The sequence below is a fragment of the Suncus etruscus genome, chromosome 14, assembly GCF_024139225.1.
Source record: "Suncus etruscus isolate mSunEtr1 chromosome 14, mSunEtr1.pri.cur, whole genome shotgun sequence".
Lineage (NCBI taxonomy): Eukaryota > Metazoa > Chordata > Mammalia > Eulipotyphla > Soricidae > Suncus > Suncus etruscus.
In genome coordinates this window covers 96,002,748-96,020,291 of record NC_064861.1, presented here as the reverse complement: position 1 = coordinate 96,020,291, position 17,544 = coordinate 96,002,748, and the positions used below count along the sequence as shown (strand labels likewise).

The following is a 17,544-nucleotide window of genomic DNA, read 5'->3' as shown; positions in this document are numbered from 1 at the left end:
ATATATGGTTGCCGTAAGGAGAAACCTCCAAGGCAAGAACCCCAGGGAAATTCTGGTGTTTTATTTGTGGTGGATATGGAAAATATGATCCATCTAGACCCTGCCCAAGTGCACTGCTTCTATACAAGAATTTTATATTTCTGCAGAGAGATGGAAAGTTGCTTCACTTGATTGGCTCCAACCCAAAGAGATCAAACAATCCCTGACATTTAGCAGCAGTGCTTTCTCAAGTTCTTTACACTTCACTGTCTCTGGCCATAGGAACATGACCAATCCCCCATAAAGGGAAGGGTGAGTGCATGGGACCTAAGTGTTCTTTCTGCTCATAAGCTGCGTATGGGCTCTGCACAGAGGTCGATGACTAAACCCAAAATTATGGTCCCTTCTTCAGTATCTCTATCAAGACACCAGTGTATCTGCTGTATGATCGCTTGGTTCTTTCCTCCACATCTCCGACACCATCACTACTTCCTTTGGGTTATCACTGACTCACAGACAAGGAGAGCAAGCCTGGAAAAATTCAGCTGTCCTAGCCCTCCCTCTGTATATCTCTCTGTGCCTCAGGATGTCTTTCTTGCTGTTGATCTCACTCCCCTGCACTAATAACTTTGATAAGAAAGATTCTTCCCTGGAATACTTCCCCACACTGAAGGCCTAGAAAGCATCACCACCCATGTTGCTCTGAAGAGGCAGAAGTACAGGGTGATGGTGCCCTCCCATGCTGGAGGGACATTCATTACTTTCAGATTCCACAACTGAACAGGGTGTGAGAGTGGGTTCAAATGTCCTGGTACAGAGAGGAGCTCAGTGCCTGAGACAGAAAACTGCGATTCCCCTAGCATGCCCTCCTGTGGTCTCTGTAGTTCAGAGCTGGATTGGGGGCCTTCAGCTCCTTTACCACCATGCTGCCCGCACCACAACGTTACTACTTCCTGCTTGAATTTTTTACAGGGCTCACTGAATAGCCCTCTTCATGACCTTGCTGTCCCTACCATTAGTTACTGCAGAAGAGCATCCATCATCTTGGCCACTACCCTCCCTGTTCATCCTGAATCAGGTTGGGAGGACCCTCTATCAGGACAGTCCCCTGTGTAGCAGGTCAGCCCCTGAAGAGGTTGACTGATGGTGGGATGGAGAATGAGGCCCTTTTCTTCCAGCTCGGAGCACGCGTCTGCCACCCTGTCTAGCCCACGGTTCTGAGGTGAAACGGCGGGTAAACAGCTCGCAGACAGTCAGGCTCATGGAAATATTTGCTTTATTCGGAGGACAAAACTGAAGTTCAATGACTCAGCTTCAGTTCCAGCCAGCCAAAAAGCTCCGGCCTTCCACAGACCTCTCTTTTTATACTCCAGAGTCAGGTACCACCCAATGGTGGGATCAGATACCAACCAATGGTGAAAGCAGAATCAGGTCCTACCCTAGAGTGGGGGCAGAATGCCAGGTCACACCCTAGGGTAGGGCACAATCACCAATCAGTTTAGGGTGAGTAACATAGTAATCCCCCAAAATATTTACATACAGAACACCCTGGAGCTACTCTACTGGCTCCTCTGGTTCTCCTTAGGAATGGGGAGACACAGAGCTTAGATCTGGCTTCTCTGACCTGGTGCCCAAAGCCCCATTGTCAACACAACCCCATTCCTGCTGAACCTCGGTCCCTTTCACACCTTGCAAGCTTTTCCGAAGTACAGGGTACAGAAGAGTCCACAAGCCTATTACATCCCACAGGGTCCTTCCTATTGCCAGGGCCAATGTTCTTCCAGCTGCCCTAGCTCCTTAGAGATGGACTCTCTGTCCACACTTCTTATGCAAATTCTTGCAGTCTAATACAGGTTGTTGTTAAGCCAGTTTCAGAGAGATTGTTCCTGGAAGGTAGGACCAGACCAACTAGAGCATTGCATTGGAATGGTCCAGCCAAAGGCATGTGCACCCACAATAGCACTTGGGGCACTCACAAGTGCCACACAAAGGCCAGAACTGACTATATAGCATTCAAAGATGTTTCTCTCCCCAGTAAATTGGGGTAGCAATGTGTTTACCCCTGGACACTGGGGAGGGACCTTCTCACTTGATGCCACATGGTACAGTCTATCCTGGTCTCTCCCGTATCTCTCAGACTTGTAGAGGACTCATGGCTGAATTTTGTGACTTTTAGGGTTTCAGTGCCTGTCATATATATGGGAACAAGAGGACTGCAAATTTTAGAAAAAATGTGACATCAGTCAATTTCAGTCCAGTGGAATTCATGGCAGTTGCTCTGCTGGTACAGTTTCTTCTTGTCCCACAGTAATGCCTTTGTAACCATTCACTTTCACACAATTACACTACAGCCAGGAGAGGGTCCAGGAACCTGAACCCTTGAGAAAAACTAAAGCTCAGAGGAGGGTCACAGCTATGGATGGGGTTACCGACCTGTCATAGTACCCACCCCCTCAAATTTCCCATATGGAACAGGACCGGGTTACCAGAGTGTGTGGTTCAGTTACAGTTCCCCTTCTGAGAGCTTTGATGTGACACCACGTGATGGTTGTACCAGCCTCTAGGGACAACCCCCCTGCATCTATCTAGTAGAGCACTAGTCCTTCTAGGGCATGGCCAAGACAGGAGGTAGAACCATGTTATTTTCCATGGCCCTGCTTTGTCTGGGTGAGCCTCAGGGGATACAGACCTGGGATGGGGGTGGGATGGGAAGAGACTCGCTTGGAACTCAACAGATTCTCACATGGTCTCTCTCAAGGGCTGATTGTGGGGGCCAAAACCACCATACAAACAGGTGAGTGTGACCCCAGGTCCCAGAAAAACTCAGGAGACTTCCCAGAGATGAGACGGGGAACAGCAGTTTTGCGGGTGGTTGCGGGAGCTGGAGCTATAGGCTGAAAACTTGTATTGGAGAAAGTCAATGACCAGCCTCTTCTTCCATTCAGGCATCCTCCCCAGGCCTACCATCTGGGCTGATCCAGACTCTGTCATCCCCCTGGGGAGTTCTCTGACCCTCTGGTGTCAGGGGACCCCAGGGGCCCAGAAGTATTTTGTATATGTATTAGGCTATGAAGGTCAATTGAATGCAAATATGATCCCTGTATCTGGGGACAAAGCAAAGTACACCGTCACGAAGATGGATGAAGGTAGCGTGGGAAGGTTTGTATGTCAGTACTGCAAAGCCTCAGGCTGCTCCATGCATAGTAATGAGCTAATGCTGATGGTTACAGGTAAGTGTCATCTGGGGTGGGTAGGGATCTGCACTCAGGATGTGGGGTATATGACCACAAGGGGTGGAAGTGTCCTTGTAAAACCTTGCCTTCCTAGGTTTTCACAAGAGCTCACCATCCCTCTCAGTCCTGCCAAGCTCAGTTGTGCCCCTGGGGCAGTATGTGACCCTGAAGTGTGGCTCACCTGAGCAGTTCCAAGGATTTATTCTGATTAGGGAGGGAAAACCTAAACTCACGTTGAGCCAGAAATCACATCAACACCCCAATGGGCAGTTCCAGGCCCTGTTCCGTGTGGGCCCTGTGGGCCCTGAGCACAACTGGACATTCAACTGTTATGGTCATTGCGAAAACCAACTAATGATGTCATGCCCCAGCAACATGCTGCAGCTCCGGCTCTCAGGTGTGGCCCCATCTGGATTATCTAGGTTTTTCAGCTACATCTGATTCTTGCGGTCTCTCCTCAGAGGGAAGCCCCTGGTGAGTGGGTGGGCGAGGTAGCATGGGGTTCTGAAGCCCAGAGTGTTGGAGAACAGTGTCACCAGAGAGAGGACAGGACAGAGGGTTGAGACACAGCCACTGTTATTTCCTTTTCCAACAGATAAATCTGGAAGACCCTCCCTGTTAAGTCCACAGGGCCGCATTGTGACCCCAGGACAGAACCTGACCCTGCAGTGTCGCTCTCAGATCGCCTATGACACATTTGCTCTGTCCAAGGAGGGCACTGCCGGGAGGCTCCTCCAGGACCCCATTCACGACACACAGGCCAGGCTCTTTCAGGCAAACTTCACCTTGAGTCCTGTGAGTGTCTTCCTTGGGGGCCGATACTACTGCTATGGTGGACACAGTCTCACCACCCTGTGGTCAGAGCCCAGTGACCCATTGGACATCCTGGTGGCAGGTGAGGGTTAATGCTTCCTAAGGGACCCAGATTCTGCTGAGGCCCTGATCGAGGGTAATGGCAGAAGTAAGGGTCAGAGACCTTAAAAAGTCTAGAGAGTCCCTGGGACATGTCTCTGATTGAGATCTCCTCACACCTTCTTCTCCTAGGAAGACTCCCGTACACTCCAGAGCTCTCAGTAAAGCCAGGTCACTTGGTATCCCTAGGAACTAATATAACCATGATATGTGTGACAAATAATTGGATGGACACTTTTCTTCTGACCAAGGAGGGTTTAGCCAGCCCTCTGGCACAAGTAACAGTAGATAAAAAATATGAGATAACAGAGTACCTATTTTTCTTCTACCCTGTGACCTTTGAGAGTAGTGGCTCCTACAGGTGCTACAGTGCACACAGTGACAACATCTTCTCGCTGTCTTATGCCAGTGCCCCTCTACAGCTCCAAGTATCAGGTAAGACTAGACTCTGTCTCCTATTTTGTGTGTTGCTGACTGCCTGGGATTCTGAGAGGAGAGACAAATTCCACCAGGCAGGGAAGTCAGAGAGATGTTATGGGAAGTATGGGGACAGGAGAGGCTAGGAGAGGCCATTGGGATCTTCAAATCCTCACACACTCAATAACGATCTCCAGGAGCAGCTGCCACACTGAGCCCCACTCAGCACTCTCTCAATGCAATCAGTGGTGAGTCAGGGAACTGTGAGTATGGTGGAGCAGAGGGCTGAGTTTTTTCCAGAAAATTGCTGCCTGAAAAGTATGTTTCATTCATGATTTCTAAGACCCGAAAATCCTGCATGTCTCCTTTATATCCACATGTCTACACAGCAGTGAATCTCATCCGGATCCTCGTGGGTGGTGCAGTTCTGCTTTTCCTCGGGATTCTGGTAGTTGAAGCTCTATTTTGCCAAGGCGCTATTCGGGGATGATCAGGAGCAAAAAAGATGGCAGAAGGAGTCTGAGAAAAGCCATGGAACCTGAGCTATCCAAGAGCACTGAGAATTGACTTTGAGGACAAAACTTAGAGTCATCATGAATGTCATAGGGGTAAGGTCAGAGAATATCCTAGTGCTCTCTCAAGGATGCTTGACTCTAGGAAATGAGCATTCGCTCTGCTACCTTGCTGATTCTTACAATGACACTCTGTATTTCTAAAGGATATTCCTGAGTTGCTGACATGATTGTTTGCTTGTAAATATCCCAAACACAATTCATTTCTGTGCAGTATAAAGGTGCGTTATACCTGCCACTTGAGATCAATCTTGATTTATACGTGTCATTCATTCACACACCTGATCCTGTTATCACTACTTAAGAAAAAGATAACTCATCTATGAAGTGAACTGATGGCATAAGTTAAGTGTGTGCATAAAGGGGTTTGGGTGAGGAGTGTTTTACAGCTGCGACTTCACAGCTCCAACTCCCCTTGATTTTAATTAATGTGGCTTGAGCCTTGGTCATCCCTGTGTTCTGTATCAGTCTTCCAAGTTCACTGAAGACAAACCCAGAAGGATGTTCGCATCCTCTGTGGATGCAAAATAAGTATTTAAGAATCTCTCAGCACTTTCCTTCAATAAACTACTGGAAGTACTTGCCATACTAATTTTTCAAGAAAAGCATATAGAGGGCATCAAATAGAAATGGACGAATCCAAGCGCTCACTAACACAGATGATAGGATATTATATGTAAAATCCTAATGACTAAAAATAGTTTATAAATAATAGTTTATAAAAAAAACAATATATTTTTGATAGTAAAGTGGCAAAATTAGTAGCTATGTTCATGTTTTTCTTGAGGTAGAGCAACATCATAGCAGGAAGGATATTTTCCTTGCACCTGGCAGACAGAGGTTTGATCGCTGGTTCTATATAGTCCTCTGAACTTGCCAGGAATAAATTCTGAGTGCAATCCAGGAGTATACCCTGACTGTAGCCTCAAACCAAAAAAAAAAGTTCATGGCTTTCCTATCTACACATAATTAAAGTGGAAAATGGATACTTAAAAGAACAATCCCATCCACAGTTTACCCCCAGAAAATCAAGTACCTCAGAATTTTTTTTTTTTTTTGGTTTTTGGGTCACACCCTGCGGTGCTCAGGGTTTACTCCTGGCTGTCTGCTCAGAAATAGCTCCTGGCAGGCACAGGTGGCCATATGGGACACCGGGATTCGAACCAACCACCTTTGGTCCTGGATCGGCTGCTTGCAAGGCAAACGCCGCTGTGCTATCTCTCTGGGCCCGTACCTCAGAATTTTACTTTTTTTTTTATCTGAACAGCTGAAATTCCTATTGAATTAAAACTGCAAAACACAACTTCATGGAATGAAAGAGGACAGGAGGAAATGGAAACACATTTGCTATTTGTGAATAGAAATCAAAAGTATCATGAGAAATAAAATGAGATAAGGGGAGGGGACACCTAGAGAATTTCACTCATTGTGGGATATAAAAATACTATGAAAATAATACCCAAACATGAGAGAAATGATTGGAAATATGCAGTTAGGTAAATCCAACAACAAATATTTTTGTTGCCACTTTGCTTAAATAATGAATTTTTTTGGGAAAAATAAAGAAGTTAAAAATTAGAGCAGTTAGGAAAGAGAAGAATTACTCTGACAATAGTTAGTGAAAAATTTTACTCTGAAGAGTTATGGGTGTTAAAATGAAGCAAAGTTATGTGCATGCTACTGTTTTGTTAATAGTATTGCAAACCATGGTGCCAAAAAGGAAAAAAAAGGAAAGAGAGAAAAGAATTATGTCTGTTAAGAGGTAAACTTGGAGATAGGACAGGAGGTAGATTGGAGAAGTGAATGTGTATAAACAACAGTGGTACAGGAACGGGTGTTGGAACATTGCGTGACTGACATGAAACTCTCAACCAGATTTTAAATCCATATCTCCAAGAGACTTTCAAAATTATCTGGGCTAGAGTGATAGCACATCAGGGTAGGCACTAGCTTTACACACAATTGAATGAGTTTTCCCCCAGGCATCCCTGAGCACGGCCAGAATTGATCCGTGAAGTAGAATCATGAGAAAGCCCTGTTGCTTTATTGAAATGAAACCCATCAGGAAAGAAGCATCTTGTTTGTGGGAGATGAGACTGACTCTCCAGGAGTTATGGTGCTGTGGGTGGCCTAAGATGGATGTCTCCACATTTCCTGTCCCTGAGCCTCAGCCTCCTTCACGTGTGGTTCCACAAAAGCTGTGCCCTTTGCTGGAGACAACTCTCCCTCACTTTCTACAGCAGGATGCTCTTTCCTGTGGTTCTAGGCTGTATCAGTTGTCATTTCTCGGCAGCACTGAGGACTCACTAACATGAGTCACTAAATTGAGACTCAAGAGTCACTAAACTGAATCCCATTGTTTGGGGCCCTGATTGCTCTCCTACTGGGCTCTACAAGGGAGCATTTTCAATTTCCGTGAATACCAGGGTCTCCTCAGATTTCATTTTCCCACAAATTATGGTGGAGAGTCAGGAGAAAAAATGATGGATACACACAGTAATAAAAGGTTTCTTGAGTTACTACTGTACAAAGAAGAACAACTTATTTTGTGGTTGTTGGGTTCACAGTCTCCAGCACATTCACTGATGACCAGGGCCTGAGACAGGTACATAAACTTTTCTCAGGGAACAGGGGACATTTTGTGTGCTTTCAACACCCTCACATGCCACCTCCTGACGGGATCTTTCCTCTCAGTTGATATTTCATGGTGCTCTTGGACTCACTCCCCCTGCCATAGTGCTCTACCCACTTCACCCTCCTGATCTTCATCAGATATCAGCATCTCTATCAGTCGTAGCAACACAGGATGGGGCCTTCACATCACAGACAAGATCAATTCTCAGAATATCTGTGGGCTGCACAGAAAAGAGAACAGTTCCCCTTCCCGAGGGCTCTGATGTGACACTGGGACCTTCAGGACTAGCCTCCAGAAATGTACCCCATATCAGTCCTGTGGGCATAAATTCTTCCAAGGCATGTCTCAAGACTCCTTGATTCCCTTCATTGCCTTACTGTGTCTGGGTGAGTCACCCATGGACCTGGGACTCAGGAAACTCTAAAAGGTTCTTCCTGAGACACAGGATTGGTTGCACAGGGTTTCTCCAGGACTGACTGTGCATGTAAGGTACTGCAGGCTGGCTGAAAATGGTCTCAGGGCCATTCAGAACAGGGCCCAGAGCTGAGACAGGAAACAGCATTTCTGGGGGTGGCTTAAAGAGCTGGGGTCCTGTAATGAGAGCTGGACTGGTGAATTCTTGTGATAAGTTTCTTCTTTCTTTCAGGGACCCTCTCTAGAACTGCCCTTTGGGATGAGCCAAGCTATGTGATCCCCTAGGGAGTACCTGTGATTTTCTGATGTTAGGGGACCCACAAAGACCAGTACTATGGGGTACATGACACTCCCGTGTGGCTCACCTGAGAGGATCCAACAATTCATTCTGGCTTGGAAGGGAGAATCTAAGTCCTCCAATAATCACAATGGCACCCCAATGGGAAGATTCAGGCCCTGTTTTATGTGAGCCCTGGAACAAATGAGTGTTCATCTGTTGTGATTATTCACTAAATAAACAACAGAGTAAGGTCTCACACCCAGCTACCAACTGCAGCACTTTGATCTTATATGAGGCTCATCCTGGTCCAGTTTTGAACCTAGATAGGATTCTTGATGCCTGTCCACAGAGAGAAGCCCCATGTGCATGGTGGGTTATTGAACATGGAGGTCCTTGAATACAGACATAGAAGGTTAGGGGGGCAGTGTTACTGAAGACAGGACAAGTCAGAGGTAGAGTTGAAACCCTAATGTCCCCTGTATCTGTAGATGCATCTGGAAAACTTCCCTGCTAAACCTGGAGGGCCCTATTGTGACCCCAGGACAGAACAAGAACCTGCGCTGTTGCTCTGAGGTTGGCTATGACACCTTCACTCTGTGCAAGGAGGAGGACGAGGACTTCCCCAGTGCCCAAGTGTCATGCACAGACAGGAGTCTCTCAAGCCAACTTTCCTCTGGACTCTATTATCAGCTTCCGTGGAGGCCAATACCACTGCACAGAAATAGGAGCGAGTCAGAAACACCACTAGGTGTGGCCCTAAACAAACAAGCAAAAAAAGTCCATTGATTTCCTATCGACAGAAAATGAAATTGGAGAAAGTGATATTTTTAAAAATGTCATCCACAATTGTAACCCCAATAAATCAACTATCTCAGAATCTCACTTCTTTGATTTAAAGAGGTAAATAGATCTACACAAAGAAAACTGTAACACAATTTCATGAGATGGAAGAGAACACGAGGAAATAAAAACACATACTCTGTTCTTGAAAAGGACAGTATCATGCTAAGTGAAAGTGATCAGAGGGAGTGGGACACACATAGAATGATCACACTCACTGTGAGATATTACACAGGAGCATAATACACAGAGACAAGAGAAATGGTGGAAAAATTAGAGAATTTAGGACAGAGTAGGAATCACTGTGACAATGGTTATTAGAAACTTACTCTGGACAAGATCTGTGTGTTAAAATGAAGAAAAGTCGTACTCCAGATATCCATTCATAAATAGTCTTGCAAAATATAGTACCTAAAAGGAAAAAAGTGGGAAAAGAGAAAGCAGTATATTTACCCAAGAGGTAGAATGGAATTAGGGTACTGGAGGGAAACTGGCGAATGAATAGGAATATATAGTGGATGAACAGCAGTGAAGGAATGGGTGTTGGACCATTGCATGACAGACTCGCAACTCTCAACAAGATTTTAACTCCATATCTCTGGCTAACTTCACAAAAAAGTCTGGGCCACAGCAATGGCATTTCAGGGAGCGTATTTCTTTCATTCAGTTTATCCAAGTTTAATTCCCAGCATTTCAATGATCCCTCACACCTGCAAAGGGTAATTCCTGAGCCCAGAACCAGGAGACACCCTGAGCACCACCGGATGTGTCCAAAACTTAACAAAAATACAGCAAATAAAATTCAACAATGAATCAAATATATCGCACACTATAGTCAAGTAAGATTCATCCCAGTCTTGTGAGTATGTTTTAACATACACATGACAATATAATCGTGATATAAATGAGACAACATAAAACTGTTATGAAACTGATATTGATTTGATATCAATAGATGAAAAGAAAGCATTCAATAGGATCCAGCATCCATTTCTGAAATAACTCTCAACACAATAGGAATTGAAGGAAATTTCCTCAATATAGTCAAAGTCATTTACCACAAGTTCACTGAGAAACATTATACTGACAGGCTCAATCCCCTCAGTGGAACCACATGATGCTGTTCTGGGCCACACTCCTCTTTCTCCAGTGCTCTACCCTTCTATCCCCATCAGCCTCTAGCATCACTCTCTGTCGTGGGAGCAAAGACCAATTCCCAGCACATCTGTTGGTGGGGGGGGGTTGTTATCAATGAGCTACAGAGAAGAAAAAGAGGAAGTTCCTCTTCCTGAAGACTCTGAAGTGACAACTCGTGATACACAGGGCCAGTGTCAGAAGACAAATACAGAGACAGCAGGGGATGCTATGATACCCTCAAGCACCCTGCTCTGTCTGGGTAAGCCTCAGGGTGACAGGGACTCAGGGGCTTTGGGAAGAGACTCTCTTGGATACAGGACAGACTATCACAAGGTCTTTTTCTGCAGACTGAATGTGGGCACAGGTACCCCTCTGCAGGCAGGTGTGCATGACCCCAGTTTGCCATGGGACAGATCTCACAGCTGAAACAGGAAACAGCAGTTCTGGGGTTGGGAAGACATGGGGACCTGGGCTAAGAAATGGGACTGGGGAATGTCTGTGACCAGCCTCTGCTTCCTTTCAGGGATCCTCTTCAGACCCACCCTCTGGGTTGATCCAAATTCTGTGATCCCTTGTGGGAGCCCTATGACCCTTTGTGGGAACCCGGGGGTCTAAGATTTTAGTCTGAACAAAAGAAGAAGCTCATCACCCTGGGACAAACCTTCCCAGAGCAGCTGGGGGACAAGGCCAAGTTCTCTGTACAACACATGACTAAAGGATATGCTGGGATTTACTGTTGCCAGCTGATCAGAGCCCACTAACTTTCTGGAGCTGTTGGTCACAAATAAGTCACTTGGGGCAGGATGCTGACTTAAAGGGGATTTCTTTCCTCAGGATGTGGGGTGGCACTGCAAACATTGTACCCCTCCTAGGCCTCTACAGCAATACATATCTATCAGCTCTATCAAGCTCTGTCGTGGTCTCAGAGAAAAATGTGATCCGGTAGTGTGACTCAGTACTGGGATTCAACAAATTCATTCTGACTCAGGGGGGAGACTCAGAGACCCCCTTGGATCCTAAACTCACAGAATCTTCCCAGTGGGCTACAGAAAGCTATGTTCCCCATTGGACCAGTGACCCCTGACTGTAGGTGGTGGTTTAGTTGTTATGGCCATTTCTTGAACACACTCTAGCTTTGCTCATCACCCAGTGACCCCCTTCAGATCCTAGTCAAAGGTGAGGCTCTTCTTGGCTCTCCAGGTTTTGCAGCTGACTCATATTTTGGCTTTGTCCTGATGTCCACACGTGAGCCAATGGTTTCAGGGAGCATGACTTTTCCTAGAGCAAAGACACAAAGGGTTGGGGAGACACTGTCTCTTTGGACAGGACAGGACAGAGGGTGTAGGTACAGCTCTAGTGTTTACTGTTTCTGCAGGTGAGTCTCGAAAACCATCCCTACTGAGTCTGCAGGGAACAATCATGACCACAGGACTATATCTGACGCTACAGTGTCACACTGTGGTCATCTTTGACATCTTCACTCTATTCAAGGAGTAGGGGCTGTTTGGGATTATAAAATTTGTCTGAGAGATTTATTCAATAGAGCAGAACCTCTCCCAGTGCCCCAGCCACCACCCCAGGCCAGACTTTCTCAGGCCAACGTCAACTGGACCGTTGTGAGAACCTCCCACAAGGCCAGGTACCACTGCTATGAGGGGCACTGACTAACCTCCCTGTGGTCATAACCCAGTGACCCCTCAGGGGTCTCAAACTTGCGGCCCGCGGGCCGCAAATGTCCCACTATACAACATTCTGTGGCCCTGTCCTAGAGGAATCTTTTTTTGTTTTGTTTTGTTTTAGTTGTTTGGGTCACACCCCCAATGTTCAAGGCTTACTACTGACTTTGCACTCAAGGATCACTTCCGACTTTGCCTCCTGCGGCCCACAGGTAAATTGAGTTTGAGACCCCTGCTTGACATCCCGGTGGCAGGTCAAGGGTCAGGATTTCTTTGGGAACCCCAGTCTGCTCAGATCCTTATGGTGGTTGATGGTAAATGGGCCTAGGAGGGAGGAGAAAAGACCCAGCATCTTTGTCCTAAGGGAGTTCTAAAGGGAGGCACTAGGATTTGGCTTTGACCAGGACCCCCTCACCCCTTCCCCTCCTAGGTGAGCTTCTTTTTACGCTTAAGCCATCTCAGTGCAGCAGGTCCCCCTTAGTTTCCCCAGGAGAGAATATGATCCAGCTGTGTATGTCCTGGTACTGGATGGACACCTATGGCCAAGGAGGGGGTAGCTGATCCACCACAAAGTGCAAAAGCAGAGCACAGAGACAATATGACTCAGGGACAATTCTCCTTTGGCCCTGTGATCTCAGTCCATGGTGGCACCTACAAGTGTTACAGTACCATGACATACGCAACTGGCTGTCACACCCCAATGCCCCCTTGTGGCTTTGGGTGTCAGGTGAGACCCCTCCTCATTCCGTCTATCATGGACAGCTCAGGGCCATGTCTGGGATTGTGGACAGTTATACAGGGGTTATGGGGGACCCCAGGGGAAGAGTCCAGCATATGAGAGGGAGGAGATGCTAGAATTTTCTGTGACTGGACCATCCCTGAGTCAGAGCTGGGATGAGCACCAGAGGGCTGAGAGATGGGGTGAAGCAGGAGAACTGAGAGAATGAGCCAGGGAAGGAGCCCCCATTTCCACTAGCCTCTATGTCTCAGGGGTCCTACCTGCACAGTGTTTGTCAAGAGCAGTGCTCCTTCAAGCCCCTCTCCCTACTCTTCCTGGGACTCCTGGACCCACCCTGTAGGTACTCAGGAGGAGCCAGGTAGGTAGGTACAGGGGTCTCAAATCCCCACACATCCGTGTCCCCTCTCAGCTCTGCACTATCAATTCTAGAATCATCCTGATCACTTTATAAAAAACTGCCTCTGGATGGGTGGAATTTTTCCCTCATGTGGTGGCACTTATCCATCAAGAAAAAGGAATTTGAGGTATGAAGATACAGTACAGTGGAAAAGAAAGTTGCCACTCATGTGACCAACGTCAATTTGATCTGCAACATCTCATAGATTCACTGATCCTGCCAGGAAGATCCCTGAGTGCAGAGTCAGGTATACCCACTGAACAATGCTGGATGTGGCCCCATAAACAAACCATAATTTTGCTTCCTCCCCTGGCAAGGATACAAAATTCTCTATGTGTATAGAAGAATAACTGGTGATAACATCAACATCACAATTTAAAGGGAAATTCAATGATGATATTCAGAAGTGTCTCATTTTCGCTCACAAAACATTTATTAGTGCCACTTCTAAGGTCACCAATACACTAAAATAAACTTTGACACCTTTTTGATTCTAGAATATTATTAAATATACATGGACTCATTGCTGACATACATACATGCTTTTCCTGTCATAGAGAGTAAAGATACTATTACTTTTTAGCAGATATGGGCCCAAACTAGGTGGTCCTCTGGTAATTCCCATTTTCTGCTCCAGAATGATCCATAGCAATTCTTAGGGGACTGTATGTGGAGCTGGGGATCAAATCAGAGATAGCCAAAGTGGTACATATAGGACTAAGGCCTCTCCTCCTGACTAGAGAAATGGCTCCCTATATGAACTTTCCACCACTTAAAAGACTTTGAATCTTCATTACTATTAATTTTTACTGGATGTATAGATAATACAAAAGGTATGGCACTTGCCTTGTAAATGGATGACCTGAGTTTAATATCTATATCTATATCGCTATATATATAATATATATATATCAGCAAACAGTGCCAGTTGGTATTCCTTTTGCAGAGACTGGATTAACCCATGAACATGGCCAAGAGTGACTCATAAACAAAAAAGTTATGTTAGACCCTATGATTTTCAAGGGTGATACTACAGGTTTTCATGCCTAAACATCCAATACAAATCTCTTCCCTATGTGTCAGTCCTCCACCACATTCTCATGGCCCCATCCTGTTCCCACTTTATCCTTCATAGCCCTCTTATTCTTCCTGAAGAGCAGGTCCCATCTTCGTGTAGCCTCTGCCCACTTCATGTTTCTTGTCTATCCTTTGAGATCCCACACAAGATAGATCTCTTCGTACTTGTCTCTCTCCTTCTGACTTCATGTCACTCAGCATGACACTACCCAAATCCATCTCTGAAGCAGCAAACAGAATGATTTCATTTGTTTTAGGAGCAGAAGTGTGTTCTCTTGAGTGCCTGTCCCATAGTGTCTCAATGACTCCTCTGTTCTTGGACACTTGTGTTGTTGACTTGCTCTTCCCTGATGATAAACGACACGGTGTTGTTTCCATTCTTGAGCCTCTGTGATTAGTGCTGCAATGAACAGGAGTGAAAATGTCTTTTATGAGTATATTTTTGGCTTCCCTGATTTGAATACCAAGAAGATCAATTTCGGGTCATATGGAATCTCAATGCCATTTTACTAACAGATATCCACACAATTGACAAAAAACCTGCAGAGGTTAACTGTCTTTTCTCCCCACAGCCACAAAATTATGATTGCTTTTGTTCTGTGTGAAGAGTGCCAGCCTCATTTCTTAGGTGGTAACTCATTAGGGTGCTGATTTACTTTTCCTAATGATAAGTGATGCAGAGCCATGTATGTCTTCTTGGAGCAACTTTTTCTTCATATCTGCTGAGTTTGTCTATTTTTAGAAGCTTTTCTCACTTTGTATATTCTTTACTTCCAAGTGAAGGGGATGGAAATATCACTTTTATAAAATCTGAACCTCTGATTCTTATGACCAATGTCAGGTCTCCACAGACACAGGAAGTTTTCTTGAGTTTTTCGACATTGGTCCAATCTTCAGACTTCCACTGGGTTCCCAAATCCTGGCTATCTGTGATCTCTGAGCTCTGCTCTTTTGCCTACACAGACAAACACAGATCCAGGACAAGACAAAGAGGTTGACCTATCACAAAGGGAATTCAACCCCATCTTTGCCCTTTGACCTCCACACTCAAGACCCTTTGGATACCCAACCCTGAAATCATATCCTGAAGTGAACAAACCCATGGGGACACTGGGCATGAGCATTAAAGCATCTTCCAACCTCATTCCTGCCTCACTGATTCCACACAATTTTCTCCCCCTTTTTTTAATCTGCATTTTTTGTTTTTGTTCTTATTTTTGAGTCACAGCGGTGAAGGGAGATTTTTGCTTTCTCTAGGATATTCTAGTCCAGAAAGGAGCATTTGCTCTACTGTGCTGGATTTTTCAGTGTGTTCACCTCATGATTCTTCCTGAGAATATTAGAATATTTCCAATACGACTGGTGCTTGCAAATGTTCCAAATTTCATTTGTTTCAGTGTAGTAAAAGTATATAGCAGAACAAGCAAGATGTATTATTATTTAAAGCATCTTTATCTTCACTCACACATCTGGTCTTTTCTGTATTCCATAGAAAAAGTCAAAACTGACCTATGAAGTTAAGTCGCGGCCAATAAGGTGCAAAGAGAGGTTGTAGCATGAGTATCTTACAATTTCAAATTCACAGAACAATCCCCCTTTACACTTTCAATGTTGTCTTTGGCTCTTGTAGTCCCTGAGCACTATAGGATTGTTCCCAGACCACCAGAGAAATATGCACAGAAATATGATGCCATCCTCTGTGGACACAAAAATGGGAATTGAGGGAACTCTCACCACTTCTATCCAATAGAGTACTGGAATTACTTTCCATAGCAATTAGATAAATCAAGATATCAACAGGAGGGGAAAGGCGGTGGCGCTAGAGGTAAGGTGCCTGCCTTGCCTGCGCTAGCCTTGGATGGACCGTGGTTCGATCCCCCAGTTTCCCATATGGTCCCCCAAGCCAGGAGCGACTTCTGAGCGCATAGCCAGGAGTAACCCCTGAGCATCACTGGGTGTGGCCCAAAAACCAAAAAAAAAAAAAAAAAGATATCAACAGGATTAATACAAGATCACACCAATTGCAGATGATTGGATACTCTATATGCAAAATCTTAATAACTCTACAAAAAAGATTCCAGAAACAACAAACTTTTAAAAGAAAGTGGCAGGCTACAACACTAATAAGCAATAGTCATAGCTTTTCGGGGGCCAGAGCAATAGCCCACCAAGGCAAATGTTATTTGCCTTGCCATAAAGCTGACCCAGTTTTTATCCTTGGCACTCTATATGGTTCCCGAGTCAACCAAGAATGATTCCTGAGTGCAAGGACAGGAGTAACCCCTGAGCAATTGTATGTGTGACCACAAAAAAAAAAAAAAAAAAAAAAAAAAAAAAACCAAAGCTCCTAACTTTACTATATACAAATAATGCAAGTGGGGAAGCTGATACTCAACAAAAAATTCCATTCACAATTATGTAGAAATTCCATTCACAATTATTATAGAAAATAAAGGACCTCAGAATCTCTGCTATTCAATCTAAAGAGATGAGAGACCCACACAAACAAAACTACAAAACACAGTTTGATAAAATGAAAGAGCACATGAGGAAGTGGAAACACATCTGTTCATGAATAGAAATGCAAAGTATCATGCTAAATGAAATGGGTCAGTGGGGTAGGGGTATGCAGAGAATCTCACTTATTGTGGGATGTAAAATAGTTTGAGAATAATACCAAAACCAAGAATAATGTTTGGGTAATAGTGCAATTAGGAAAGAGAGGGATCAGTATGGCAATAATGACTGGAAAATTTCAATCTAGACAAGATCTGGGTGTTGAAATGAGGAAAACGTGTATGTCAGATATCTCTTCATTAATATTATTGCCAAAAATGCAGCCAAAAAGAAAAACAGAAGAAGAAATATATCTGCTATAGAAGTATATTGGGAGTAGGAGGAAGAGAGGGGAAACTGGAGTAAAGGATGTGACAATAGCATGCGCTGAAGGCGTGAATGTTGGCATATTCTATGACAGATAAGCAACTCTCAACAAGATCTTAACTCTATATCTCTGGGGACTTAATAAAATAAGTCTGGCCAAAGCAATAGCACAGCAGGGAAGGCATTTTTCTTGTATGCAGCTGACCTGTGATTAATCCTTGATATTGTTCTAGTCCCCAGATCAGGAGTGGACAGCCTTGCCTATTTCCTGACCTTAGTGGAAATGCTTCTAGTTTTTTGCCATTAAGGATAATGTTGGCTGTGGGCTTTTCATACATAGCTGTAACTATCTT

The 17,544-nt window shown here is 44.9% G+C and overlaps 1 protein-coding gene across 1 annotated transcript in view; it reads left to right on the top strand.

Moving 5' to 3' along the window:
• Window positions 1-8,010, top strand: part of LOC126028704 (leukocyte immunoglobulin-like receptor subfamily A member 6) — a 33,723-nt gene extending 25,713 nt beyond the window's left edge. The window contains exons 3-8 of the mRNA XM_049787634.1: window positions 2,925-3,209; window positions 3,307-3,509; window positions 3,674-3,686; window positions 3,808-4,107; window positions 4,257-4,559; window positions 7,886-8,010. Of these exons, the coding sequence (XP_049643591.1) occupies window positions 2,925-3,209; window positions 3,307-3,509; window positions 3,674-3,686; window positions 3,808-4,107; window positions 4,257-4,559; window positions 7,886-8,010 (1,229 nt within the window). The remainder of the gene's footprint in view (window positions 1-2,924; window positions 3,210-3,306; window positions 3,510-3,673; window positions 3,687-3,807; window positions 4,108-4,256; window positions 4,560-7,885) is intronic.
• The last annotated feature ends 9,534 nt before the right edge of the window (window positions 8,011-17,544 follow it).